The following is a 26,652-nucleotide window of genomic DNA, read 5'->3' on the forward strand; positions in this document are numbered from 1 at the left end:
GAGTTGCTGCCCTGGCAACCTTTCTAACCGGTGCGGACCAACTGAAAGTTTTTGAATAGCTCTCATCCATTGGTAGGCTTTAGCCCCACCCATGTTGCCAGGGCAACCAGGCCTGCTGAGACTGGCCCCGCCTCCCAGGCCCAAGTCACCAGTAGAGAGAGGAAGGCAAGGAAGAAGAGCTTACAAAGAAGAGCTTACAAAGAAGCCCTCACGGTGCTGTTCTCCCCCTCAAGGCAGGAAAGAGGCTGGGAGATGGGGAGAAAGGGAAACAGGCAGTCCTTTCAAGGGTTTAGGGAGCCAGGGCCTAACATGGGTCCTACAAACGCAAAAGCCTCCTAAAGCTGTTTTACAGAAGCTGGGTCGGAAGAAGGCCTCAGAGCTGCTGTCAGGCATGGAAGGAGCCACCATGAGAAGCCACTGCTGAGGAGAAAACCCTTCTCAGTCCTGAAGGGAAGAAAGCTATGCCACCATGGGTCCCCAGCTGGGGGTGGGCCCAGGTTTCTCATAAAGGGAGTAGATGAAAAGGCACGGGGAATGGTGAAATAAGGATTCAGCAAAAGCTTCAAACTGACCTATATAAACCTATTAAAATATAACAGAACCAAAGCCTGTTAACACAAAATGGGGGGGTGGGCAGTGCCGGGGGAGCCAGGTGGTAGAGAGGGAGTAGAGAAGTAAAATCCCAAAGAATTAGCCTCAGGGGACTGGAGTTAACTAACTGCGCACAAAATGCAGCTCTGAGCTTCTTGGCAGTGCAAGCAGAGAAAGGAGCTGATGGGTGACATCAGACTCTTCCACTTCCCTAGTAGAAGGCAGCATAAGTACCAATTTTTCAGGAAAGGAAACTGATTTCCTGACTCCCAAGCAAGACAGCAAGCCACAGCTTCTCCTTATATTTCTTTCCACTTGAAATGGGGATTCAGCCTCTGTAGCAAAGGGAACTCTTCAAAGAGATGTTAGTGAGGGGTTTCAAATCAAGGAAAATGAGGAACAGTTTAGCTCAGGAGGAAGAACGAGGTTGACTAGAGGCTACAGCCTTGAAGTTAATGAAGCTTAACTTCAAAACCCCACATGCACAGGGCCTCTCCCCAAGTTCTCTCCCCTTTTTCTGTCTGTCCAATGAAAACTGTAGAGATTTGGTGTTTTGGTTTCAGTGATTTTACAAACTCAAATCGATGCATGGGCACAGAATGGGATTGAGAAACAAAAGCAAAAGCAGTAAGTGCTCTCCTAAAAGCCTGGCACATTGGCAAGTTAGCCTGGGAAACACTTTGACCTCGACCACGAGTTGCTGGGGAAGCCAGGAAGGAGCTGGCTGGCAAGGCCAGGGACACAGGACCTCATGAGCTACTGTGGAGGGGTCCAGGGTTGGAGGGTGGTGGGCCCAGCACCAGGAAGAAGCTCAGCCTCCCCCGACAACCTTACTGTCGGTCTTGAGGCCTGGCTGCTGATCTGCCCCCTCCCAGCATATCCAGAATGCCCTGCTGGGATGTGGGGATACTGCGGGTACAACACCAGGCCCGGGAGTGCACTTTGTGTAGTTCTCTTATGGTACTTACCTTCCCTCCTCCTTTCATAATCATGTGTACTTAATCTTCCCAGCAATATATCCCTTGTTGCCAAGGGCAAAATCGTCCATGTCTCTGCTCCATCCAGGAGCTCTTAAATTTTGCACAAAATACATGCCAACACACTCTTGGGGCTTTGATCCAAAGGGAAGTAAAAGAAATAGGAGACTGTGAGCTCTGAGCTTCCAGAAGTTCCAGTCCTATTGTAATAAGACACTTGTAAGCAAACTCAGCCCCACAGTTACTCATTTGCTGTGATCAGTTACACAGCAAATGAGTTTCCCATGGTCAGGAGCAGAGATGGGTGTGGGTTTGGTGGAGGCTGGAAGTTTATAAAATTGGGAGATCTTCTCTAAGAAAACGTAAGATTACAAATATAAAATAAGGCCCAGAGCTTGGGAGTGTGGGGTCCTGAAGGTTAAGCTTCAAAAACTTCAAGGGTAAATAGCCTGTGGTCTTTGCAAGTGGCTGGCGCTAAAGGGGTTAAAGAGATGGGACCTGAACTTGCTGAGCCTTGACCGGGCAGCCTTTGGAAAGACCCAACAAAAAGGGCGGTGTGGCAGGATGATATGTAAGAAAGAGATGTAAGAATGCCAGAGACCTGCTGGGGGAGCCAGTGAGCAAACCAGTGCAGCCAGACAGGAACTTTTGCGAAGTACAGGTAGAGAGAGAGACGCTAGGAACCAGCTAGTCAGACTGGGGAGGCCTTGAGTGCAGGCTAAGGCATCTGAATGGTATTTCGCTGGCTATGGGAGCCGTCAATGTGTTTATTTTTTAAATGTGGTTGAGTGACTTGAATAAAGAAATGTTTTAGGAAGATTAGCCCAGTTGAATTGTACAAGGCAATGAAACAGAAACCTTTTTACAAGAGTCCAGGCTTGGGTGATAAGAGCCTGAACCTAGGCTGTGGCTGTATGGAAGCAAAAGAAAATAATCAACTCGATGCGCTTTGGTGATTTAGGTACCAAGAGAGGAAGGATTCCAAAATTATTGAGGGTTCTTCTGGGAAAGTCAGGAAGGAGGGCAGATTCGAAGGAGAAAAACAGAAGAGGAGAATTTGAGACATCCTGGATTTGAGGTGATTAAAAAAAAAACTATGGATGTTGAGATGGTCACCTGATGCCTGGGAATTGAGGAATATAGGTCTTCGTTGGTACTCAGAGCTCTCATTCATTCATTCATTGATTCATTCATTCAGGATGCATTTGTTGGTAACCTCTGGCACACCCAACCCTGTGTTAGGTGTCAAAGGAATGTAAAAGATGAAAGTGTTCCCTCCCTCTGAAGAATTAAATTTAGGATCTCAAGAGAGAAGAGACAGAGGTGAAACTAGTAGAGTAAGGCAGGGTCTGTTGTGTCTACAAATGAGCAACCCGGAGGTGCGGGTGGGGGGCTGGCTGTGACATTTGTCACTGTGTTGTTCTCTAGAAAGTATTCTGCTCGAGTGACTCGCTGTCATGTGGATATCCCCTTACTTCTCCTCCACTCTACTCATGCTCCTCCCCAAATGGCAGACTTGTCTGAAGAGAATAGTGTTCCCAGAGGCCACAACTGTCCTCCGGTCAAGGGTCCCTTGAGTAAAATGAGTGGTGCAGACAATAAAAGCGATGCCACTTCTCAGAACGGTGAAATCCCTATGAGAGGAGGCACAGCTGGGGGCAACGCTCCTGGACCCTGGAGAAGGTGGGACTGGATCTGAGTCCTAAGTGATTGAGGGGCTGGCTTCAGTGGAATGGAAGGAGGGGGAGGGCAGACCTGGCCCTAAGAGATAACTGCCAATTGCCATCTGCTAGAAAGCAACCTGATATTTGGGAAATCGTCTTCAACCCCAAAACCTCAGCTACTAGGAGGAGGAAACAGTCTTCCCAATGGCAGCTGTGTTAAAACACAGAAGACTCCCCTAGGAAGGTGACGTGAGACCACGGGGAAGCTCTCCTGACTTTCCACATGAAGCTCCCTCTGTCTGGAAAGGCTTCACCAAGAAGAAAACATGGGAAACGAAGAAGGGGAAACGAGGACCAGAGGTGGGCAGACAGGAGCAACAAGGTCCCAGGAGGAATGGGCAACAATTCCAAGATATTTAAGTGAATTGAAACTCCCAAATTCAACCTTGAAGACGTTTTCTTAGCAGTGAGCTCACCAGAGCTGTTTTTGCAGTAATTTAAAATGAATAGAGATGATCGTCTACATGGTTTTTTTGTTTAACTTCTATCACTGAAGTATGTGTTTCAATTTCCTTGGTTCACGATACTCTTTCCTGAACTTTTTATGTGAATGTGTATAACACATACATTTAAAAGTAGCCACTTTAGAGGGCAATCTGAAATCAACAGGGCTTGATTTTCCTCTTAATTGCTAGTCAAGCAGTGTGTCCTCACAGTTTTAAGAAAAAAAACGATTCACTGAAGACCTCCCAAACATACCTGAGAGATGGTAGTATTCCCAGAGATGCCACATCTAACTATCCTGACTCTGTGTCTCCTTGGATACCTTTAGTCTCTTTAGGAGTTTTATTTACCTGCCCTGAATAAAGTGAAGACAGGAGGGATCAGAAGAAGGAAGGAAGTAGCAATCCAATTAATTTTCCCACTTATTCCCACCTGGCCACCAGGGTACAATCTGATGCTGAGGCTGCGAGTAGGATGAGGGTTTGCCGTCATTTCCCCAAATGGTCACAGCCCATATTGATGGAGAGACGGCCCATATGACAAGAAGAGCTGGTTACTTCTTGGACAGTTGAATGTATACCCGGTGATGGGTGCTGAATCAGCTCCCACGCCTTCAGCCAGAGATAAGGGGCTAAGGTCCCAGCGACTTTGCCTGTAACTTCTATTGCCCTGTATCCACAAAGCCAAGCTTCTTGTCCTGAGCCTTGAAACATTGCTCACACCAAAGAATCCTACCGTTCCTGCTGCAGGGGGAAACTTGCTCACAGACTTAAAGCTCTTCCTAATTGGAAACAGAAAGGGGCCTTCGATATGAAGTAGGATCCCTTTGTTTACTGAGTAGGAAATGTTTTAACAAACTGAAGAATACTGAGTATGAATGCCCACACACCCCTACCTAACTCTAGCAGACCCAACTATTGTACTCTTATGGTTCAGATCTTTTTTGTTTTTTTAAAGTAAGATGCCGGTGCCCATGAGGCTTCTATGCTGGCGTGAGGGCAAACACGATAACCAGAAGAGCTTTCTGTAACAAAACACCTGGAAAATGTTGGGTGTAATTTAGAAAACTGAATTTTAATGCATAGCTGAGCTTGCAAGAAGGTAAGGGAAACACCCGCAGGGGCTGGAGCACCAAGGGAACAGAACCCCAGAGCGCTGACCATAAGCAAGTAGCTGCCTCAGGTGGGAGAATGTGGTAGGAAGGGCTATGTTTTAGGAAGCTTGACCTTCAGTGCCCATGCAGGGAGAGGAGACAGAGCCTCTGGCCTTGCCAGGGCGTGCTGGGACCAAGACCCTCCTCACACAGACACAGAAAATTGGGACGCTCTGAAAGCAATACTTACTCTCAGATAAAGGGGAAATTAGAAAAGTTCACACGGGAAGACAGTCCCCAGAGAATTCTTAACCAAGGTCTAGGACTCAGACTTTGGAGTTGAAATACACACTCCCCTCATATTTGGGGAACTCAGAAAATTGACACTGAACCGATGCTGTCCCTAGGTTACCCGGCAGAAGCAAATGAAATCTCTCTGTACAGGACCCACCCACAAGCTAGGCCTCACAAGGATCCCACAGATAAAGCCCTGTTAAAGATGAGCTCATAGCCCAGGCGGTAATACACTGAAAGAAACAATCTACCCCTTGGCTTATACCTTCCCCCACTTTTTTCAGCTACAAGATGCCCCTGCTGTGGGGTACCAACTGCTCCTGTTATGCAGCAGAATTAAGAACTGTGTGCCCCTCCCCTAGTCTATTCCCTCCCTCCCTGAGAGTAACCACTAAATCCTTGCTAATTCCCATGCATCATTTTAAACTACACTGAGTGATTCCATAAATAACATATACATTTGTCTGCAATCTCAAGCTTACAGAAGATGACAGTGATGCTCTGTAAAAGGCCTGTTTTTGCTGGGAGCTCATCTCTAAATGAAGTGCACATTCCAGTCTCGACAGAGGCTGAGCGTTCCCCATGACTCTCTGTGTGAGGGTGATGAACCCTCCTAGCATCGGGATCATCAGGGAGCTGTCAGCAACTCAAAGGCAGGCTCGTGTCTGATTCATGGGCCCTTGTATCTTCAGCTTTCAGAAAAGACCCTGGCACACTGTCAGTGCTCCATCAGAGAGCCAACTGGAGGATGTATGACCTGGGCGACAACACAGCAGGGTCCGTCCAGAGGCAATGGAGTGACAGCCGCTCCCCCGGCCCAGCATAACCTACAAATCCCCGACTCTGCAAGTCCACGTTCAAGGCAACCATGTGGGAGGAGGAGAAGAGAGAGCCCTGAGATGGGGCAGGCTCTGAACCCTCTACCCACAGCCACCGAGACCCCGAAATGGGCATGGCACTGATGGCAGTACCCCTTCTCAGGGCTCACAGGTCCCCACCCCTTGGCTTATATTTTCTCCCCACACTTGTCAGCTACAAGTTACCCTATGATACCAACTGTTTTTCCCATGCAGCCTTTTACCCACCCTGATCCACTGTGGTTTCCATGAAGGTTTTTGCCATGACTGAGCTGATGATGCTACGTGCTTGGAGAGCGAAGCCCAGAGCACAGGGCCTCTAGAAAGTGACAGCCTGAAGGAGTTGAAATGCAGCTAGGCGTTATCAGCTCGGGTTCAAGGCCTCTTCCCACTCCAAATGCTAATGGCAGAGTGCCTGCCCCGGCTGCCACCCCAACCTTGAAGGGGCACCACGGACCCCGTCTCTTCTGTTATTATCATACCTTGTCTCCTGTGGAGTCTCTGAAGTGATGTTCCTCCTGCCGCTGGACTTGACCCCTTGAGCCCAAACAGCACACTGTGTGTAGCCTTTCAAAACAGTGTTTACAGATATGGAGGCCAGGAAGAGAAGGGAGGAAGCAGGGAGTTCCAGGAAGGAGCATTTTGAGTTCTGAAATAGACAAACATTAGCTCTAACTGGCATGAGCTTTTCTGAAACACAAATGTGATTGTATAAGTCCCCTCACTCATTGCCGTGAAATTCTTCGACTCCTAGGGAAAACGCCACATTTCTGTCACCGTTAATTATCCCACTTTCTCCCTTCTACATGCTTTTGTCCCACCATCCTTAAAGCTGGGCTCCTTCCTGACCCCATCAACGCCCTGGCCCTCCTGGCCTTTCTACCTGCACTGCCCTCCCCTCACTACCCCTCCCGCCCAGCCTCACTGTTGGTGCAGCAAACCCTTCTCACTTGTCTCATTTGTCATCCAGGAAGTTTTAGCTTCCCTGTGAAAACTTCTAAAACTGGCTCAGTCAGATGGAAGTAATTTTCTGTCATCACAGTCAATGTCCCCTTTTGATGGTCCTTGTCCTTTGGGGTCCCAAAAGTGACTTTTAAAAAGAGAAGAAAAGACACAAACCAATAAGGCCGGTGAGCCCTTGGGAGACACCCCCCCACCCCCCGCACCGACTAGGGCATCACAGCAGAATGACCTGTCTCGAAGGGGTGTCTTTGACCAAAATTCACTCAACTCACAGGAATCCCTTTCCCCAGACAAGCAATTCACCACCTTGCCCCATTTCTACCTTCTTTCAACTACCATGGCCCCCACCAGCTCAAATAATGCTGGCAAGGAGGGGCTCTCTCTGCAGAGATGGGCTACAACACTTGCCCACTGCCTATCTCCTGCTTGTCACTCATCTTGTGACAGAACCTCTGCCCAGAAGCACTCAGGGATCCTGCCTGTAGGAGCCATCGTGGCCCTAGGGCCCGCCCTTGTCCCATATCCAGCATAAACAGGACAGCTGGAAAATCCCTGAATTGGAACAATCCTCAACAGAGCTCTACCACGGCACTCAGGCATCCATGCATAGCTGCGTGGCAGGCCTCTCTCCCCACAAGGCTGCGAGCTCCTCGGGACAGGGACCATGTCTTATTCACCTTTGTTCCCCTGTGCCCAGCACATGCAGGTGTTCAATGAATAAGAGCACTGACTGGCACTTGGAAGGGCCAGTTAGGAACCAGGGAGGGTGGGACATGACAAGGAAGGATTCTCTAATTCAAATCTGCACCATCAACCAGGGCTGAGTGGGTCTCTGGATGGAAGAGGCAATGCGGATTTAGGCGATAAATCACAACCCGGTCCACCCAGCCCAGCGTGAAGACAGGCTGTCTAAGAGATGGAACAGTCTAGAGAGCTGGGCTTCTGACAGTCACCCCCAGACGCTTCTTCTCATTTCCTGTCATTTTACTAGATGCTATGCCCACAGGTCAAGGCCTATTTCAAACACACTTTAGCTGGGAAGTCTACCTGACCTCTTCCAACCACTACTTCCTATCTCCCAAGAAGGAGTTTGCCTTTGTCTGACCTCCTGGAGCCCGGGGCCCAGAGGGCCCACTCAGGTGTGAAAGCAGGATAGACATCAGGAACCGAAACAAACAAAAACACCAGTTAGGTAACCAAGGAATTCGGGCACACATCTGCATGTACTCTCTCTTGAAGAATTCCCTGGAAACATAAGCAGTTCTCATTGAGACATGGCGGCCTCTGGGGAAGGGGACAGGACTGGGGGCTGAGTCCCAAGAGTGAGCAAGGGAGGCATATCTGAACTGGATGTTCTTCAGAATGTTTGGGTTTTGACCATATGCACGCAATACTGTCAAAAAGGACTCAAGAACTAAGTATCAGACCGCAGAAAATCGCAAATTCCAAAATGCAACAATCTTTTGAGGCTATAATTACAGACCTAGTCATAAATAATTGAAGTCTCAACAACACTAAAACAAGATACGTGACAAAAAAACAGAAGTCTAAAAGTCTCTCCTCAAGCAGCAAACAAAATCAAGACTATAATGAGCAACTACTCTGAGAGTAGAATCACTATGTATTTAAATGGGTTGAAAGCAGGATTTCTCAGAGGAAAATTCTTTGGTTTTTTGGGGTTTTTTTCCCCCCAACTTTTTTTCTTTTTTCCTTTCCTTTGCAGGCCTCTCACCACCGTGGCCTCTCCCACCGCGGAACACAGGCTCCAGACGCGCAGGCCCAGCAGCCACGGCCCACGGGCCCAGCTGCCCCGCGGCACGCGGGATCCCCCCGCATTGGCAGGTGGACCCCCAACCACTGCGCCACCAGGGAAGCCCGAAAATCTTTGTTTTTAATGCTTATGTATCAGGAAAAACTAAGAGAAAATAAGGGAAGAAAAAAGGTCAGAAAGGAAGAACTGCCAGGAAACCACAGGGAAGGAAGAAAAAGTTTGCCAGCCACCCCGAATCCATAAGATATCGCATTTCTAAATAGATTCATCACCGAGGTGTCATCATTAGGAACACTCAATTTATTCTTGTCTTACCAGTAGCTTCCTAACTAGTTCCTCCCTCTGACCCAGCGTCACTCATCTCTAATCCATTGGGAAGACACGCCCCCCCCAAAAAATCTGATCCTGCCATGCTCATTTTAAAACTGCAGTAGTTTTCCAAATGACAGCCTATGGAATGCACTTCCAAATCTTGTCCCTATGTCTACCCCTCTCTTCCCCTCTCTCCTGGGCCCTTGGTTCCAGCTCTCTAGACATAATTCTTCAAGGCACCTTGCTCCTCCATGAGAACAGATCTGTGTACCAGCTGTTCCACTGGCCCATCCCCACTCTGCCTGGCCAATTTGACTGTGTTTAAGTTTGAGCTTAAATGTGAGGCTTTGCTAGGCTTTCTCTGCAAGTTTCTCTCTCACAGGGCTCGAGTGTAGCCATTTTTCCATGTTTTGTAATGCCTGCCTCACCAATGCGCTCGGGCAGAGACTACGCCTTGTTCATCTTTGTATCCTAGCTCCTTCCACCCGAGCACAAAGCCAGTTGCCTCGACTCCCCTCAGTGAAGGTTCATTGAGTGCCTCAAGTGACTTTCTTGTACAAAGCAAAAGAAAGCTAAAAGCCCCCTCTGCCCGAAGACGTCCCATCTACCCATCTTAAATTCTCCTTCCTCTCTCCATGGATTTCAGTCTCACAGACGTTGCTGTTCACGATGGTACCCAGACCTCTGCTGGCTGATGCTATTCCACTCACTCTTTAGGGTGCAGGGGCATTGCCAGGGATATCTGAACTCCACTCTCAAAAGACAACCCCCTTTCCCTTACAATTTCTCCTTCTCTTCGATGGGTCTTGCCCAGATTGGATCTCAGGTCCTTTTATACAAATGTCAGTAGCTCCATATCCTGCCCCAAGACTTGGATCTGGGTTGAGGCCCTATTCAGCTCCTGATACATGTCTCAGACCTGGAGGAGAAAAGCAGATGCATTCAACTAGGCATCTGGTTGTTTTCTGCATTCCTCTTAATCTCCTGATTAGGCAAACTAAACTGAAGTTTTATCTGAAGATACTCTTCCCCAACCTCAAGAGAAAAATGCCATGGATTGGCTAAGTGTCCACCACGACTCTGTGTATGGTGATGGACCCTCCAGCATCACCAGCCTCAGATAGCTTCCAGGATCATAAAGCCAGGGCCCTTGCCTCCTGAGTACTCGGAAGAGAGGCTGGCATAGTTCGGTGCTCCATCAAAATGTCAGCTGGATGATGCATTACCCAGGCAACGCAGAAAGGTCCATCCAGAAGCAGTGGAGTGACACCCGCTCCCCCAGCCCAGTATAACCTTCAGTTTCCCAGTTCTGTAAGTCCACGTTCAAGGCAGGCAGGTAGGAGAAGAAGAAGAGAGAACCCTCACCGGGGTTTGAGTCACATGCTCAATCTTTCAGAAGCCCAAGTCCAAAAGTAGCTTTCTGGTACACATTTGAATTTGAAAAAAAAAAACAAAACATTTCCAGTCTTCAAAAAAGTTTGTTTTAAAACACAAGCTTCTAGAAGGCAGATATTCCTTTCTATGTAACAGCAAGCACAGCACTTTTTATTTATAAATATTATTTGATAAGGATAATACTTTACTAGATGAACAAATATTCCAAGTTGGTTATTTTAGGAAGTAACTCCTAGAACAAGAAGTCTCCTGCATGTCAGGTAGAGAATCCTTTATTATCTCAACAATGTGTTTGCTTCCCATGCTTAATCCTGAAAAGGAATCCTTTCTAACAGTAGGGAAATTAGAGTGTCCTCTCAAGGCTGTATATAGGATTTTAATTTTAGATCTAAGTTTGGTGGGGAAGCTCAAATTTATTAATTGCCCTACTCTTCCCATCCACCGTTTGACTACACCTAAATCCCTACAGGGATAGAAAGCTCAGTACCTCTCAAGGAATCCTGCACCATTTTCAAACATTTCTATTAGAAAACCTTTCCTTACAGCCATTCCAATTCTTTGTCCTTAGAATATTGTTTGCCAGCCTTACCTGGTGGCGCAGTGGTTAAGAACCCACCTGCCGATGCAGGGGACAAAGGTTCAAGCCATGGTCCAGGAAGATCCCACATGCCGCAGAGCAACTAAGCCCGTGCTCCACAACTACTGAGCCTGCGCTCTAGAACCCGCAAGCCACCACTGCTGAGCCCACATGCCACAACTACTGGAGCCCGCGCGCCTAGAGCCCGTGCTCTGCAACAAGAGAAGCCACCGCAATGAGAAGCCCGTGCATCGCAATGAAGAATAGCCCGCGCTCGCCCCAACTACAGAAAGCCCGCGCGCAGCAACGAAGACCCAACGCAGCCAAAAAAAAAAAAAAAAAAGAATATTGTTTGCCAACCAAAAAAAACCAAAAACAAAACCCCAAGAGTCAACCCCAAATGCTGGCATCTAAACTACCTTCCTGCTTTGTAGGGGTGGTATGCGTGTGGCTATGTGTTCCAAACCCCACAGCCAATCTCTGCCAAAGTGCACGGGCACATTTTTGAGCAAGACATTTGATCTCATCTTTCTGTAGAGAATGTCTGTTGGGGTTAAGCATGGGCCCTTGGGCTCTTCTTCTCGAGTTCTTACTATTCTTAATGGCTCATTATATTTGACCAAAACTCACCCAACTCACAGGAATCCCTTTCCCCAGACAAGCAATCCATCATCCTGCCCCATTTCTGTATTCTTTCAACTACCATGGCCCCCAGCACCTCAAATAATGCTGGCAAGGAGGGGCTCTCTCTGCAGAGATGGGCTACAACACTTGCCCACTGCCTCACAGGCCCTTGGTTCCAGGAGCTGCCCACCCCATCTCCTGCTTATCACTCATCTTGTGACAGAACCTCTGCCCAGAAGCACTCAAGGATCCTGCCTGTAGAAGCCATCATGGCCCTAGGGCCCTTGTCCCATGTCCAGCATAAACAGGACAGCTAGAAAATCCCTGAATTGGAACAATCCTCAACAGAGCTCTACCACGGACTCAGGCATCCACGCATAGCTGCATGGCAGGCCTCTCTCCCCACAAGGCTGTGAGCTCCTCGGGACAGGGACCATGTCTTATTCACCTTTGTTCCCCTGTGCCCAGCACATGCAGGTGTTCAATGAATAAGAGCACTGACTGGCACTTGGAAGGGTCAGTTAGGAACCGGGGAGGGTGGGACATGACAAGGAAGGATTCTCTAATTCAAATCTGCACCATCAACCAGGACTGAGTGGGTCTCTGGATGAAAGAGGCAATGTGGATTTAGGCAATAAATAACAACCCGGTCCACCCAGCCCAGCGTGAAGACAGGCTGTCTAAGAGATGGCACAGTCTAGAGAACTGGGCTTCTGACAGTCACCCCCAGACACTTCTTCTCATTTCCTGTCATTTTACTAGATGCTATGCCCATAGGTCAAGGCCTATTTCAAACACACTTCTGCCTGGAAGGGTGTGGGATTTTTTAATGCAGTGTCATGAAGTTTAGTGCATGGGCTTTTGGCATCTGTTTTCACTGCTTTTTTCCTTTTCCTTTTCTTGACTGTTTCAGACAACTGAGGTTGGTAGGTAAAAGAATCTTTATACAAATGAGGTGTTGTTAAATATTCTCAACTATGATATAAACTAGGGATCCTAAGCTTTTTTTTTTAAATTAAAGTAATGGTATAAAAAAATTCAAACAGATCTGAACCGTCATTAGCCATCACAGAGGTAAGGGGTGAGGTGCTCTGGAAACAGTGTGAAGGGACAGGTGTTCCAGGCGGGGTCCAGGCCATCAGAGCATGAGACCTGGAGGCTCTGCACTTAACCAGCAGGGCGTACAGAGGAGACATCAAGAGGGATGGTAAGAACATCACATAGCGCTTTAGGACATGGAATGGCAATGTCGCAAAAACCCCATTAAATGACAATTTCTCCTTTTTTCTATATCAGAGGCACATATAATTTTTATATCGGCGTTCTGATAAAAGCTTTTTTTTTTTTTTTTTGCGGTACGCGGGCCTCTCACCGTTGCAGCCTCTCCCGTTGCGGAGCACAGGCTCCGGACGCGCAGGCTCAGCGGCCATGGCTCACGGGCCCAGCCGTCCTGGAAGGTTCTGGAAACAAAGGGAGACTTTGCTTCTTCACACTATACTCTTTTGTGTTATTTGAATGCTCCACAGTAAGCATATATTATCTCTGTGATTTTAAAAAAATCCAATTTCAAAAAGAATCAGAAATTGAAGCTCACTCAGGCCATATTGTTATAAGTTCACAGGGGTAATGTTTAACTCAAAATGTATCATGGATCAGAAATAATTTTTTGCCAGTCAGTATAACTTGGGCAGGGAAGTGCTTTTATTTTCACAAAATTGTGTCTTAAGTCGTGAAAAAGTGTAGGAGTCATAATCAGACTCTCATTCAGCCCACTGGACCTTAGGAGGAAATTAGCCAGTGAAGTGGAAGACTCGCCCCTACTGCAATAAGGCCTTGGGAAGGGAGAGAGTGGAGTGCCAGCTCTGCTCTAAGGCTCTGGAGCCAAGCACAGGGGATGCAGGAGGGAGGCCCAGCCCCAGTCAGAGTGCAGCTGCTACAGGCAGACCGTATTCTGAGACCCAGCTCAACCCCGAACGACTTTCTCCATGACCCCAACTCAACCCATCTCACTCCAGGCCAACAGGCATCACTACCATCACACAGAGTGCCAGCCACCCTATCCGAAGGGCGAGCAGCCCCTGAGCCGGTGGGCAATCGGCATCAGTTTGGCGACGGGCTCCTCCCCAGACTCCACATCGTCAAGGACTCCTCACGAGGCTGACTGCTCACTTAGGGGGAGTCTTCCATGTTCCCTTTCCCCAAACTCTATTTTTACAGATGGGAAAACCGAGACCCAAAGAACTGGGGTGACTTTATCAAGGTCACAGTGATTCAGAGGCAGAACCCTTTTTAACACCAACTCCCTTGGCGTGAAAGAAAGAATAAGTTCTGGCATCTACAAGGGATGTCTGTTTTCAGCAATATTCCAATGCTTCATACAAAAGAGAAAATTCGAATGATTTACTCAATATACATACCTTAAGCTAGGTCAGAATTCCCACTAATTTCATACAAGTAGTTTAGTCAGGCTTATTAAGGCAGCCAGGACAGCAGATGTCAGTCATTCTTTGAGTCTCTCTCTAGAAGGCAGCCTCGGGTGGAAACATACCAACAATCCTCTTTGCTGCTTTTCTCTTACTTCCAAGGAGTGTCATTAAGACTTCATTAAGTCATTTTTAAGAAGTAGGCACTAACTGGTCATCCTAGGCTGTGCTCTCAGCCTCCCCAACAGGGTTTATCTTCAGGGACCCAAACATGCATTCCCAAGAGTCAAGGCAGGAGAGAATTTGAAGTCTGCCTCATCTTGGGTTTCCTTTGATGGAAGCAGTCCTGCCCTGGGGACTGGGGAGCCCAGAGAGCAGACAGAAGGGTCCCATGTCATCCTGGACATGGGGTCCTTCCACCTGAAAGGAGTCATGGAGGAACATCTGGGGAATGGGGTCTGGAGCTGTTGTGATTCCCCAGACTACTTTTGTGTATAGGTTGGGAGTGGCAACCTGAAAACCCAGCCAGGAATGGGCCCAGGGTGAGGCCGGCAGTATTGGGAACACGTGGCCTAGCTGATTCACAGGCCAGCCATCACCCGGCCTGGGGTCTCAGCGCTGCGCTGCACCATGAAACAGGTGTGGTGGCCGGGAAGCTCTTCCCCACACTGAGCAGAAATCTCCTCTCCCTCTGGGAACTTCTCTCCTTGGGCCCGGTTCTAACGGTCCTTCAGATGTTTGAAGCCCAGCATCATGTCTCCCTAAAAAGTCTTAGGATTCATCATCAGGGTTTGCTGTAGGGCTGAACCGTGCAAAGTCTTCAGAGGATAGCCCAGGGACTCGGGGAACCTATCTCTTACCTCTGTGTGAGCATTTGGCTTGCTCTATGAAATCAGGGTGGCAGTACATTTTATTGTAGCATTTTTATGTAGACCTACGCCTGACCTTTTGCTTTCCAGATTAGTAGGTCTGCCCAGGATCTCTTCCAACTATCACCCTAAAGTTGCCCAAGAATCCCGAGGTTGCTCAGCCTGTTTTCCCCAGCCTCCTGGGGGCAAGAATCAGGAATCAGCTGCCATTTTTAGCTTCCATGACTTCTGCTGCTTCTATACACTGTTGCCTCTGACCACTGACCCCGAACAGTAAGACACTCTCTTGCCCACAAATAAGATGGTGTTCCTGATGGTTCAGATCTCCACCAAGGTCACAAGCAGATACCAAGATCCCATGTACCCTCAGCGGCTCTGTCGTGTCCTCAGCTTGTCCTTGGGGCCAGCCAGAGCCCTCACCATGACATCATCTCCCTAGAGAGCCTTTCTTCATAGTGACTTTCTGCTGCAGAGGCTTAAGGCTAAGGGCAAATCCAAGTAACTTGCCTCCCCAGAGGAATGCACATTGAACCACCTGGTCCCTGGAAGCTTGGAAGTTTTGTTCGAGACCTTTTATACACACGGAGGCAAGGCTGCCACTGATCTCACATGGACACAGCTAAGAGGGGCTTCTTGGGAGGTTTTCCCCCAAGCAAAGATCCTAACTTGGGCTCCTACCTACACACAGCAGTAGCAGGTCACCTGAAAATTGCAGCTTTGTTGATAAAACATTTGAAAAATACATATACGCCACTAGGCAACTGACGTTATATTTCTAGCAGTCCCTTCTAGTTAAATTCTTAAAAAAAGAATTTCTTGAAAATAATTCCTTAAAAGAATTTTTAAGGAGCCTACCTCTTTCACAGTCAATGGTGTCCACTCTGGAAATGGATCACCTCTACTTCCTAATTGTCCACGGGGGGCGAGGGCCAGAGGAGTGGGAGGGAAGAGGCCATCAAGCTTGGCAAGTTTCAAAAGCTGAGGTCCTCTCGTGAGATGACATTTTAAGTACTGGTGTCACTGTCCTAACTGAACAGATACTTCTGTCCGCAGATTGGGCCACAATGACCAGGGCATGGGGTCACAGCCTCTCTGGCCCTTCCCTAATGACCAATGCCGAGCCTGCTTCCATGTTGGAAGTGGACATTGGCAAGGCTGGCTATCTCAGGCCTCCAGCCATGGCATCAGCCAGCCAGCAGAGAACTGCCCCGGGGGATCACATGCCCCACAGTTAAGCATGACTTTGGAGCAGGACCAGCTGAGCTTGAGGATAGCCTCCTGCTCCTGCTTGGTTGCTATTTCCTCCGGCTCCCACTTCCCTTGGCCAAGCTTTGTCCTTTGCTGGATTAGCACAACCACCTACTTCTGACTGGATACCTAGAGATCAGAGAGACTCACTTGCCCTTACCAAGGATCTCACCTCTCCTACACTTATTTTTGTCGAGGGGTGGAAGGACTGACAAGGGATAGGGAGCCCGCACCTGGCCTCAAAAGGAGCACAGGAACTTCCGGGAAGATGGCGGAAGAGTAAGACGCAGAGATCACCTTCCTCCCCACAGATACACCAGAAATACAGCTACATGTGGAACAACTCCTACAGAACACCTACTGAACGCTGGCAGAACACCTCAGACCTCCCAAAAGGCAAGAAACTCCCCACGTACCTGGGTAGGGCAAAAGAAAAAAGAATAAACAGAGACAAAAGGATAGGGACGGGTCCTGCACCAGCGGGAGGGAGCTGTGAAGAAGGAAAAGTGTCCACACACTAGGAAGCCCCTTCGCGGGCGGAGACTGCGGGTGGCGGAGGGGGGGAGCTTCGCAGCAGCGGAGGAGAGCAGAGCAACAGGGGTGCGGAGGGCAAACCGGAGAGATTCCAGCACAGAGGATCAGGGCCGACAGGCACTCACCAGCCTGAGAGGCTTGTCTGCTCACCCGCCGGGGCGGGCGGGTCTGGGAGCTGAGGCTCCGGCTTCGGTCGGAGCGCCGGGAGAGGACTGGGGTTGGCGGCGTGAACACAACCTGCAGAGGGTTAGCGCGCCACGGCTGGCCGGGAGGGAGTCCGGCGAAAAGTCTGGACCTGCCGAAGAGGCAAGAGACTTTTTCTTCCCTCTTTATTTCCTGGTGCGCACGGAGAGGGGATTAAGAGTGCTGCTTAAAAGAGCTCCAGAGACGGGCGCGAGCCGCGGCTAAAAGCGCGCACCCCAGAGACGGGCATGAGACGCTAAGGCTGTCGCTCCGCCTCTTGCTGACTGGGTCGTCGGATGGTAAGCAGTAATGCCTGACCTCTTGGGGATACCAGCAGCGTCAAGAGCATCATATAACCCATATAACCCATAGGAGGTCAAGCCTGCTATTACAGGACTGAAGGATGAAGCACTGCTCTGGCACGGAGGCCAATAGTCTAGAGTTCCCCAATCCCTGGGCCCTCAACCTTGGACTGTTGGGGAAACGAGTGTGCAGCCTGCGAGGGACCCAGAGAAGCTCTTCTGATGGGCTTCCATCCCATGTTCTGCATTTTTAAGGGCCAATTACCTGGGCTGTGACCTGAAACAAGGACCTTCGTGTACAGACACACGCCTTTCAGATTCAACTCTGAGATTTTTGGTTTTAAACAATTGTACTTCCCATAAATGAAGATGACCTCAAGCAGCAGCATCCTAGAGAGTCACTCGCTTAGTCTAGACCCTGCAACACACAGAAACAAGAGATGACACAGGATGTCACAAAAGCTAACTTTAAAAAATACGCTGGTTTTTAGGAACAAGGTAGTTGTTTAGAAATTATAAAATGTTATCAGAAGTATTTAACGTATTTCAAACACAAAAATGTAAAAACAACTTACTGTACTTCAAGGAAAATGTAAACTTGTAAAATGCCCAAATTAAACATATATTAGCTTCACTCTAATTATTAGCAGATAATCTTAATAAAAATAAGCTGTTGGTTAAAAATAGCCACTGTCATTTCTAGCAAAATGTCTTGCAAGTTTAGATTTATCGTTTTTATTTCCATGCAGAACCAACACCAGCACACACCGTTGCTGGGCTCAAAGCAGGTGTTGTTTGATTCTGTTCATTATCATTGTGTGTCCTGAGATGCATGGCAGATGCCAGCCACACCCCATGACGTGCTCGGGGGCAGCCTGGCCCCACAGAACCCTCCAGTCGAGTCTGCATGTGGGCATCTGCGCTGGCCAGCCCCTCTTCTTAGTCCCACAGTCGCTTAGTCCTCAGGGCATCTCTGTCCATCTTTGACATAAGTAGGCATAAAGCAGCTTCTTAGATGGTTAACTTCCTCAGAGCAGGTAGCATCTGTGAGAAGCTAAGATCATCTCCAAACTAAGCACAAGTCTGCTTTTATCCCAAAGGCAACGTGGCAAAAAGAAAGGGCTGAGGCAATCTCCTATAACTTGCCCAAAGCCCTGATGTCCTATCTGTAAGCCATAAACCCAACACAGAAGCTTCTATCAAGTTAAGTGAGTCTATATGCAAACACAACAACAGTAAACTTAATCTGAATGCCCATTTGTTGGGAACTGGTTAGGTAAGTTATCGGTAAACCCACTGGGACAGTTCTTTTGATGTGTCAGTTTGACAAGGCCACAGTCCTGTTATTCAGTTAAACACTGAGCTGTGTGTTACCGTGAAGGCATTTTGCAGATGTGATTAAAGCCCCGGATCAGTCAACATTAAGAGTAAGGGCTGGGCTTCCCTGGTGGCGCAGTGATTAAGAATCCGCCTGGGGGCTTCCCTGGTGGTTGAGAATCTGCCTGCCAATGCAGGGGACATGGGTTCGAGCCCTGGCCTGGGAGGATCCCACATGCCACGGAGCAACTGGGCCCGTGAGCCACAACTACTGAGCCTGCACATCTGGAGCCTGTGCTCCGCAGCAAGAGGGGCCGCGACAGTGAGAGGCCTGTGCACCGCGATGAAGAGTGACCCCCGCTTGCCACAACTAGAGAAAGCCCTCGCACAGAAACGAAGACCCAACACAGCAAAAATTAATTAATTAATAAACTCTACGCCCAACATCTTCTTTAAAAAAAAAAAGAATCCGCCTGGCAATGCAAGAGACACGGGTTGGAGCCCTGGTCCGGGGAGATCCCACATGCCGCGGAGCAACTAAGCCTGTGTGCCACAACTACTGAGCTTGCGCTCTAGAGCCCACGAGCCACAACTACTGAGCCCGCGTGCCACAACTACTGAAGCCCGTGTGCCTAGAGCCCGTGCTCCGCAACAAGAGAAGCCACTGCAATGAAAAGCCTGCGCACCGCAACGAAGAGTAGCCCCGCTCGCCACAACTAGAGAAAGCCCGTGTGCACATCAACAAAGACCCAACACAGCCAAAAAATAAATAAATTTTAAAAAAGAGAGTAAGGGAGCACCCTGGATAATCTGGGCAGGCATGATTCAATCCAAGCTACAGGGCTACCACACTGCCCTCAACGCTGAAGAAGCCGGGAGTTTTTTTTGCCTGGAGAATGTAAGAGAGGATTCCTGGACTAGGGACACCAGGCACAGATCAGAGAACTGGTACCATACTGAAGAGAAAAGGACTAAGGGACTGGATGCTGCCGTACTGAATCCTGAATGCAAAGAGTCTCCCCGCCTTCCTCCCCAGTGGGCTCAGGGATGCTGCCAGGCCGACCCATCCCATCAGGAGTGGAAGGACTCCTGTGGGGAATCGGAAGACAGACCTAAGGAGACCATCACTAGGATTCCCCAGTGAGCAGCCCAGCCAGGCCACTCCAGAGAAACTCAGACTACACACCTCCCCATTTGTTCTGGACCATTAAATTAAATGCCCATGATTAATCATTAGCTGACATAAAAGGACTACCTGATACCTGAGGTTAAAGCGCTAATATACAAGACAAGGTATCCCCAGTCCTGGTATCACCCAGACCACAAAATAAATAAATAAATAAATAAGCCACCGGCAAATAAAAAAACCTTAAACCTTGGAGGAATTAGAATTACGTGAGAAGAAAAAATATCTGTCTTCAGGTGTGAGAAGATATTATATCCAAGAAACAAGCATAGAATGAGATAAAAAAATGACATTCAGGAAGAGTTCTTGGAAAAAAAAAAAGAAAGAGTTCTTGGGAATTAAAAACCGGATAGCAAAAGCTGAACAACTCAACAGAAAGGCTCGAAAGATAAAGCTGAGTGAATCCCCTCCGAAAAAGAGCAAAATGACGAAATGATGCCAGATGGTCAGAAACTGAGGGACTCTGTCCAGGGTGTGCAACATATAAATAACGGAAGCTCCAGAAAGGAGGGAGGACGAGGAGGAAACCCGACAGCAAGTTTATCTGTTAGTTTACTTTGACCCTCAGGCCTCCCACCCCAGATGCACCCATCAGCAGACCATGGTGGATACAGGCCTTGCCTTTTTCTTAATCCAGAACTTCTCTAGAAAACAATTCTAAGAGAAGGTAAATGGAGTCATCTTCCTCTGAAGAAAGAATTCGGATCAGGGGTTAATCCTTTCTCCTCACAAGCAGCACAAAAAACAGGAGATCCATCAAAAGAGAGGAGAGGAAAGTCAAAAAAAGAAATCAAGAAAACTCCCAGGAAATTCTCAGGAAAGTAGAGGAGGTACCAGGATGAGGGCTGGCACCAGACCAAGAGGACAAGAAGTCTGGTCTGGAGCAGGGACTCAAGACAGAAATGTCCAGAGCTGTTAGCACCAAAGTCTCTGCTCGTTTCATAGGGCTCAGCTAAGAACAGAACGTTAAGGTGATCCCGGCCCCGGGTCTTATTTCTCCTAGGCTTTTATCGACATGAGCTGGAGACCTTCCTGCTCTCCAGATCAGCAAGAGGAACCAGCATTTCCTCCCACAGACGTGCTCAGCTTTGGCTTACTGCTGAAATACAGAGGATGGCTGTGGTGAGCCTGAAAACTGCAGTCAGCGGTCCACACCCTCTGACCATATTTCTGCCAGACACAGCACGGCCACACGCCCCAGGACTCATTCAAGTCCCTGCTCACTGACTTCCCCAAGGGGAAAGGGCTCTTCAAAGTTCCCAGGGAAGCGGAGGCCCGCCCTGCCCCAGAGAGCCAATTATATTGTCTGGCAAATGTCATCAAACAGTGGCAGTGCTGCCCTGTGCCCTCACAGCTCAGTGTGTGCTTGAGGCCCAGTGTTTTCAAAACCACACATGACATTGTTTCAAAACACCTCCACTGGGGGTGAAAATAGAAAAAAGCAAGGAAATCATTAAACCACAAGTCAATACAGTGCTCACTTTGGGGGAAAAGGTGGAGAATTCAGCTACTGTTGGGTGTTAAGATGGCTTCTACAGTAGTGGTAGTGTTCCTTAACAGTGGACTCACTGTCCATTTTATTATTCTTTAGACCGCATATTTATACTGTATATGCTCTTTTGTATGTCTGACACATTTCACGGTTGAAAAAAAAAGATATAAACTCATAATAGCAAGGAGAACTGAAGGGGAAAACCATCAAGAAGCCAGAGACTACATTCTGGAAGGTATGAGCACATGAAAAAAAGAGCATGCATGATTGAAATAAGGTCCAGGAAAGCCACAGGGAGAAGAGCAGCAGAAGGGTGCAGGGGAGAAGGCCCGGCTGTCCAGGCTCGGGCCTCAGAGCCCCATCCCCTGCAAGAAGATGATCGCCCCCATGCCAGCCACACTCCCAGCTGTGAGATGATGCTTGCTCTGCACCCCACCCAGCAATTCCTCGTTATTTCTCTCCATCCGTCCTTGGCATCCGTGACCAGGGTGGCCCTCTGCCCTGTCAACCCCGAGAGGGGCGGCAGCTCAGCTTCCCAGCCCCAAACTCCAGTTGTCCAGCCACTTTGGTCAGCCTCAGAGCCTTGTTCTGGCCAGAGAGGCCCAGGACTTTGGGCCAGTGCTCCCGGTCCAGACCCCTTCGGCTTCTGCTCCTGCGCATTAGGTGTCAAGGACTCCTCCAGTCTCAGAAAGTCACGTGTGCCGAGGCTCCCAGAGCTGGGGTTTTGCTCAGGCTCTGCAAGGCCAGGAGGGAAGTCCCACTCCGCGCCCATAACTCAGGTGTCAGCATGGAAGGGGGGCCTCAGAGGTCATCTCGTCTGCACTGTCTTTGGAGGCCCAGGCGAGATCTGTCCAAGGCCTCAAGGCTGGAGTTGAAAGTCAGCTGTGCCTTTCCAGAAGGATCTGAGCCTGTGTAAGACAGACACCAACTGGGGGCAAAGGCTGCGCACCTCCAGCCCCTGCCTGGGCTCTGCACGGTTTAGAGACACACAATTGCACACCCGCGCCAACCCAGTGCCACTCAGCGGTGTCCCAGGGGCAGCCCTGCAAGGCCTCAGCGCATCCAGAAACAAGCAGTCTATGAGCTCAGCGACCTAACTGCCCTCCGTTTGAAGAGGCGTAGCGGTTTTACCCTGCAATTGTAAAAGAAAACCAAGTTTCCCGTAGAAAACTTGGAAAGTACAGAAAAGTCTAAAGAAGAAAATAAAAATCACTCATAGTGCAACAAGTGTGAGCTGCTATGGCTTTGGCATCGTCATGGACCTCTTTTAAAAGAAACCATTTCCTCAAACAAGCATTTGTTGGGTGGGTCACAGGATCCAGGCCGCGGCGCATGCCCTCCTCCCCCAAGGTCAGTGCTGAGTTTGTCAAGAAGATGTAGGCGACCCTGTGGCTGGCTTCACGCAGGCCGAGGAGCGGCGGGCTTGGGGCCCGGCCGGCTGCACAGGCCCTCCCCTCCTCTCCACGGCCACAGTCCGACGCAGCTCGGCGACTCCTGTGGCTGCAGGCAAGGCCAGAGGGACCTGCAGGTGAGACTGCAGGGTCCACAGTGGAGCTGCACCCGTGGGCCATGACCAGGGAGGCACTGGCGCTGAGTCGGCCCCTGCTGGCCCAGCCTCTGGTGCAGCGTGAGGCTTTTCCACAAGAGTCTGCCCTCAAGCTCCTCCAAGCAAACAGCAGAGGAAGAGGGCTCTGCTCTGACCTGGGCCTCGGGGCGCTACAGAGGCAGCCCTGGCCTCCTGGCCACTTCTCCCAGCCTTCCTGCCACCCTGGAACAGACTTTCAGGCCCAAAGTGGCTACCCAGGAGAGCCATGGGTGGTCTCGCACTACAGCCCCTGGGCCAGGCTCGGCCTTCTTCACCCCGGGGGCCCGGTCTGGGCCTCACCCCCTGGCAGACAGGGACTCGACTGAGAACACGAGGGGACACTGGCGTCCTTCAAACCCCCTTGGCTTTTCTCGGCCCAGCCCAAACCTGCGTATCTGAATGGGAGCCCCCAGGGCAGGATGTGAATCTTGCACAAATCAGCTGCCTGGCCGCAAGCACTACCCATAGCTCTGCTGGACAGAGGGGCACATGGGAGAGAAGGAGGGAGTCAGAGCGGCTGAGGCCACAGGTGAGGGGCTCCTGACCATCGTGAGAGCTGGCGAGAACCTCACGTGGCGGCCAATTCCAGCCACCTGCCGCAGGGGAGGAAGGCTGCCTCAAATTTAGCAACAAAGAGAGGGCAGGAGGCAGGGAAAGGTGGAAACTCAATGAATGCAGGTCTCCTCACCACAGCAAGTTACAGAAATTGACCTTTATTTATTGTACTAAAGTCTGTTTAACTTTCGATACAAAGGAAGGTTTTAGTACAGAAAATCCCAGTCTGTCCGAACAGTACCTGTGCACACTGTACCATCACTGTCCCACCCCCGCCGCCCAGAGCAGCAGCCCCGCAGGGCGCCAGTGAGACCCCTCGACAGCCTGCAGGGGGTCCCAGTTGTCTGAGCCAGAACGCGTGTACCTGTGAAACGAAGGGCAGCACTGAGGACTGAAACGTGTCTCTTTTCGAACAACTGTGCAAGAAAATATATCCCTTTTTTAAAAAAATGTCACTATGACTAAACTATAATCTAGTGTCTAGAATTACAAAGAATAAAATGAAATCAGCGATTTCTTGCTAGTAAAATGAAATGTTAGGAACAGTATTAAAATAGAGGTCCTACCCCAGTGACACTTACCCGGAGCCCCGTACAGTACCTATTATTAAGAGGACGCACAGTTTAAGGAGGAACCAGATCAAACCTTCAGCCAGAAACATCCAGCGTCAGAAGCGGTAAAAAAACAAAAAAAAAAAACAACAAAAAAAACCACACAAACCCCAAACAAAGCCATCCCCGTGGAGCACTGCTCATGCTGTAAGCGCTGGAGCCAAGACTAGATAGATCCCGGTTTCTCTTTTTTTGAGTTTTGACAGTGACTGCACTAATCCTTAAGCTTCCGTAAGGGTTCTCTGCTCAAAGTCTGAAACACGAATGTTTTTATATCAAGTAGAGCTGATGTGCCCGCCCCACTCTAGAGCGCTTAGGAATTACCCTGCAAAATCTGCACTGGTAAAGGCTGTCACTATTCACAGAACCTAAAGAGGACCCAGTGGCATGCATCAGCCCCAGCCTAACACCCTGCCTGGAACCGGCTGTGTCACAGTGAACCCATGAAGCTCCGAGGACCAGAGAGAACGCTGGAATCATGGATGCAGGTGGACGAGAAGAGGACGCAGAGGGCAGGAGACAAAGTCTGAGGGACGCGTCCGCGAGACGGGCCCAAGTCGCCCTCCTCTGTGCAGGAGGGGAATACACTGCCGCCGGAGAGTCTGCCCCACAAAGGCACTGGTTCCGCGCCCGCCGACGGTCGAACCATCGGCACTCGCAGGTCCTTCCAGGAGAGGTGCCACCAAGGAGCATGAAGTCTGTCAAAGCTCTGGTCCCACTGACAAGAACCTCACAAAGCAAAGCGGCCCCCAGCGAGGTTCCAGAGTCGTCTCGCTGAAAACAGGCACAAAACCAACACCAAAGCGACAGTGAGGAAAAGGGCAGGGGCTGGGCAGCGACAACATGGAGCCGTTCAAGTAAACATAAACAACCGAATACTTAGAAAAGGCTTGTAAACTTGTGATCTGAAAGGTTCTCTTTGCAGCATCTCTGATGAGCTGGCTACGAGAAAGGTTGGTGTCGAGCCCCTCTACAGAGTCTTCTGTCTTACAGCGCACGAGTGAGAGGAACAGAGTCTGCGGCCCTCTGTCTACAAAGGAGGTGCTTCTGGAGTCCTGCTTCATGGATCCTTCCCCTTCACGTTTATATACAGAGACGTCTATCTTTAGTCGCTAAAGAGAGCTGAGCCAGGCAGTCACGCCGGCGGCCAAGCTGCAGCTGTCCCCAGCACCGAGTTCTAGAGAGGGCTGGCTGGGATCCACAGGACTTTATTTTGCTCTTGATTGACCATTGCCAAGATCTGAGCGCAAATGCTCGACAGGGCTCCTCCCTGGACGACCCCTGCAAGAGAGCCCCCAAACACACACGTCATTGGCCCAGAGGAAGACCCCAGGGTGAAGGCAAATAAACACATCTTTTACTCTTCCTGGCGTTCTGCCTGTTTTGAGCTACCTGGCCCTCCTGCCCCACTCCCGCCTCTCACTCTCTTCCATCAGTGAGAAATTGGAAAAGAAAAAATAAAGAGTTGAGTGCAAATCACTTCGGCTTTTTACCTATCCCTCTCGGCAACTGTTCCATAGGATGTTAAAATTTTACGCTCAATTGAAGGCTGGTGTCCCATTTTGCCAGGCTGCCCTGGTCCCTGTAACAGGGATGACAGGATCTGACCACACACATGAATTGCCAGGCCCCACTGCAATGATGCTCTGGGCTGCTTTGCCTAGTCATGCAATGGGGAGTCCCAGCACACTGGAAGGCAGTCTGGGCTGTGTTGTGATGGTCCAATCGGCAGCAGGATTCTACAGGTGACAAGGTTGGGTCTCGGAAGCTGGGCATCCCATGGCCCAGAGAAGATTCCCAGCAAAGATGATGGAATGTCTCCAGCTCTGGCTCAGGCCTGCTCTGCAGGCTTTCAGCACCACAGCCCGGCAGACACTAGACCAGGGCTCTCTGCGGGATCCACGGAACAGCGCCGAGCGCTGGCTGCTTGCCACAGAAATGGACAGCGAGGGTTTAGAAACTGCTATGGAAATGTGACAGAGTAATTTTACATCTGTTGAATCTTACAAAAAGTCAAGGCTTTTATTTTGTTAAGTTTTGGAGTTTTTAATGCTCTCTTCTCTAGTAACTGTTAATGCATCTGACTGAAATACCGGTCTGTAATGGACTGGAAATTAAAACACAAACACACATGACACATACGTAGACAGAAGCACCAAGGCTGGGTTTTGAGGCCAAATGTTGCATGAGAAGCACCGAACTAGATCATAACACTCTCCACAAGTTAATTAAAATCACTGTCTCCACCCCTCTGTGGCCACGGTGTTATTATGCCCCCTACAAATGACTGATTTCATGGAAGAGGTTGAAAGTCACCAAGTGAAATGGCAGTTGGTCAGCTGGAACCCTGCTTCTTCTGGTTTGCTTTGTTTCCAAGACCAGAGAGAGTGAAGGTGCAGCTTATCTTCAAACTTCACTGCAAAACTGGCCTGACCTGGACGGCACTGGGGACAGATGGTCACGGCCACCACCGCCGTGCTACCCGCCCAGGGAACGCTGGAGCTGTGCTACAGGGCGCCTGTGCAGCCGCCACACAGGGCCAGACTGTGACCCAAGGCCAGAATTAGTGGACTTTACCTTTGGACCTGCAACTTCCTGAAGCTGCCCTGGGCCTGCCATCAGACCAGCTGTGACGAAAGTGCTCACTGTGACGGCATCCACCGGGCACCCCGGAAGTGCGGGCTGTTACCACTTCTAGGAAGGACGTCCTTGGGAAGCCTGCATC

At 49.6% G+C, this 26,652-nt stretch overlaps 1 protein-coding gene across 9 annotated transcripts in view; it reads right to left on the reverse strand.

Moving 5' to 3' along the window:
* The window catches only part of DLG5 (discs large MAGUK scaffold protein 5), a 189,964-nt gene that overhangs the window by 45,531 nt on the left and 117,781 nt on the right, over nt 1-26,652 (reverse strand). For 5 of the 9 annotated variants that reach the window (XM_089897748.1, XM_089897749.1, XM_089897744.1 and 2 more), the window contains one exon: nt 23,640-25,890. In XM_089897748.1, the coding sequence (XP_089753874.1) occupies nt 25,667-25,890 (224 nt within the window). In that variant the 3' untranslated portion in view covers nt 23,640-25,666. Of the gene's footprint in view, nt 6,630-23,639; nt 25,891-26,652 lie in introns of those variants that run through there. The other 4 variants (XM_089897747.1, XM_022590971.2, XM_089897745.1 and 1 more) reach the window with 3 other exon arrangements.

Source organism: Delphinapterus leucas, chromosome 16, assembly GCF_059928025.1.
Source record: "Delphinapterus leucas isolate spDelLeu-1000000601 "Yukka" chromosome 16, BTC_Dleu_Yukka2, whole genome shotgun sequence".
Taxonomy (NCBI): Eukaryota; Metazoa; Chordata; class Mammalia; order Artiodactyla; family Monodontidae; genus Delphinapterus; species Delphinapterus leucas.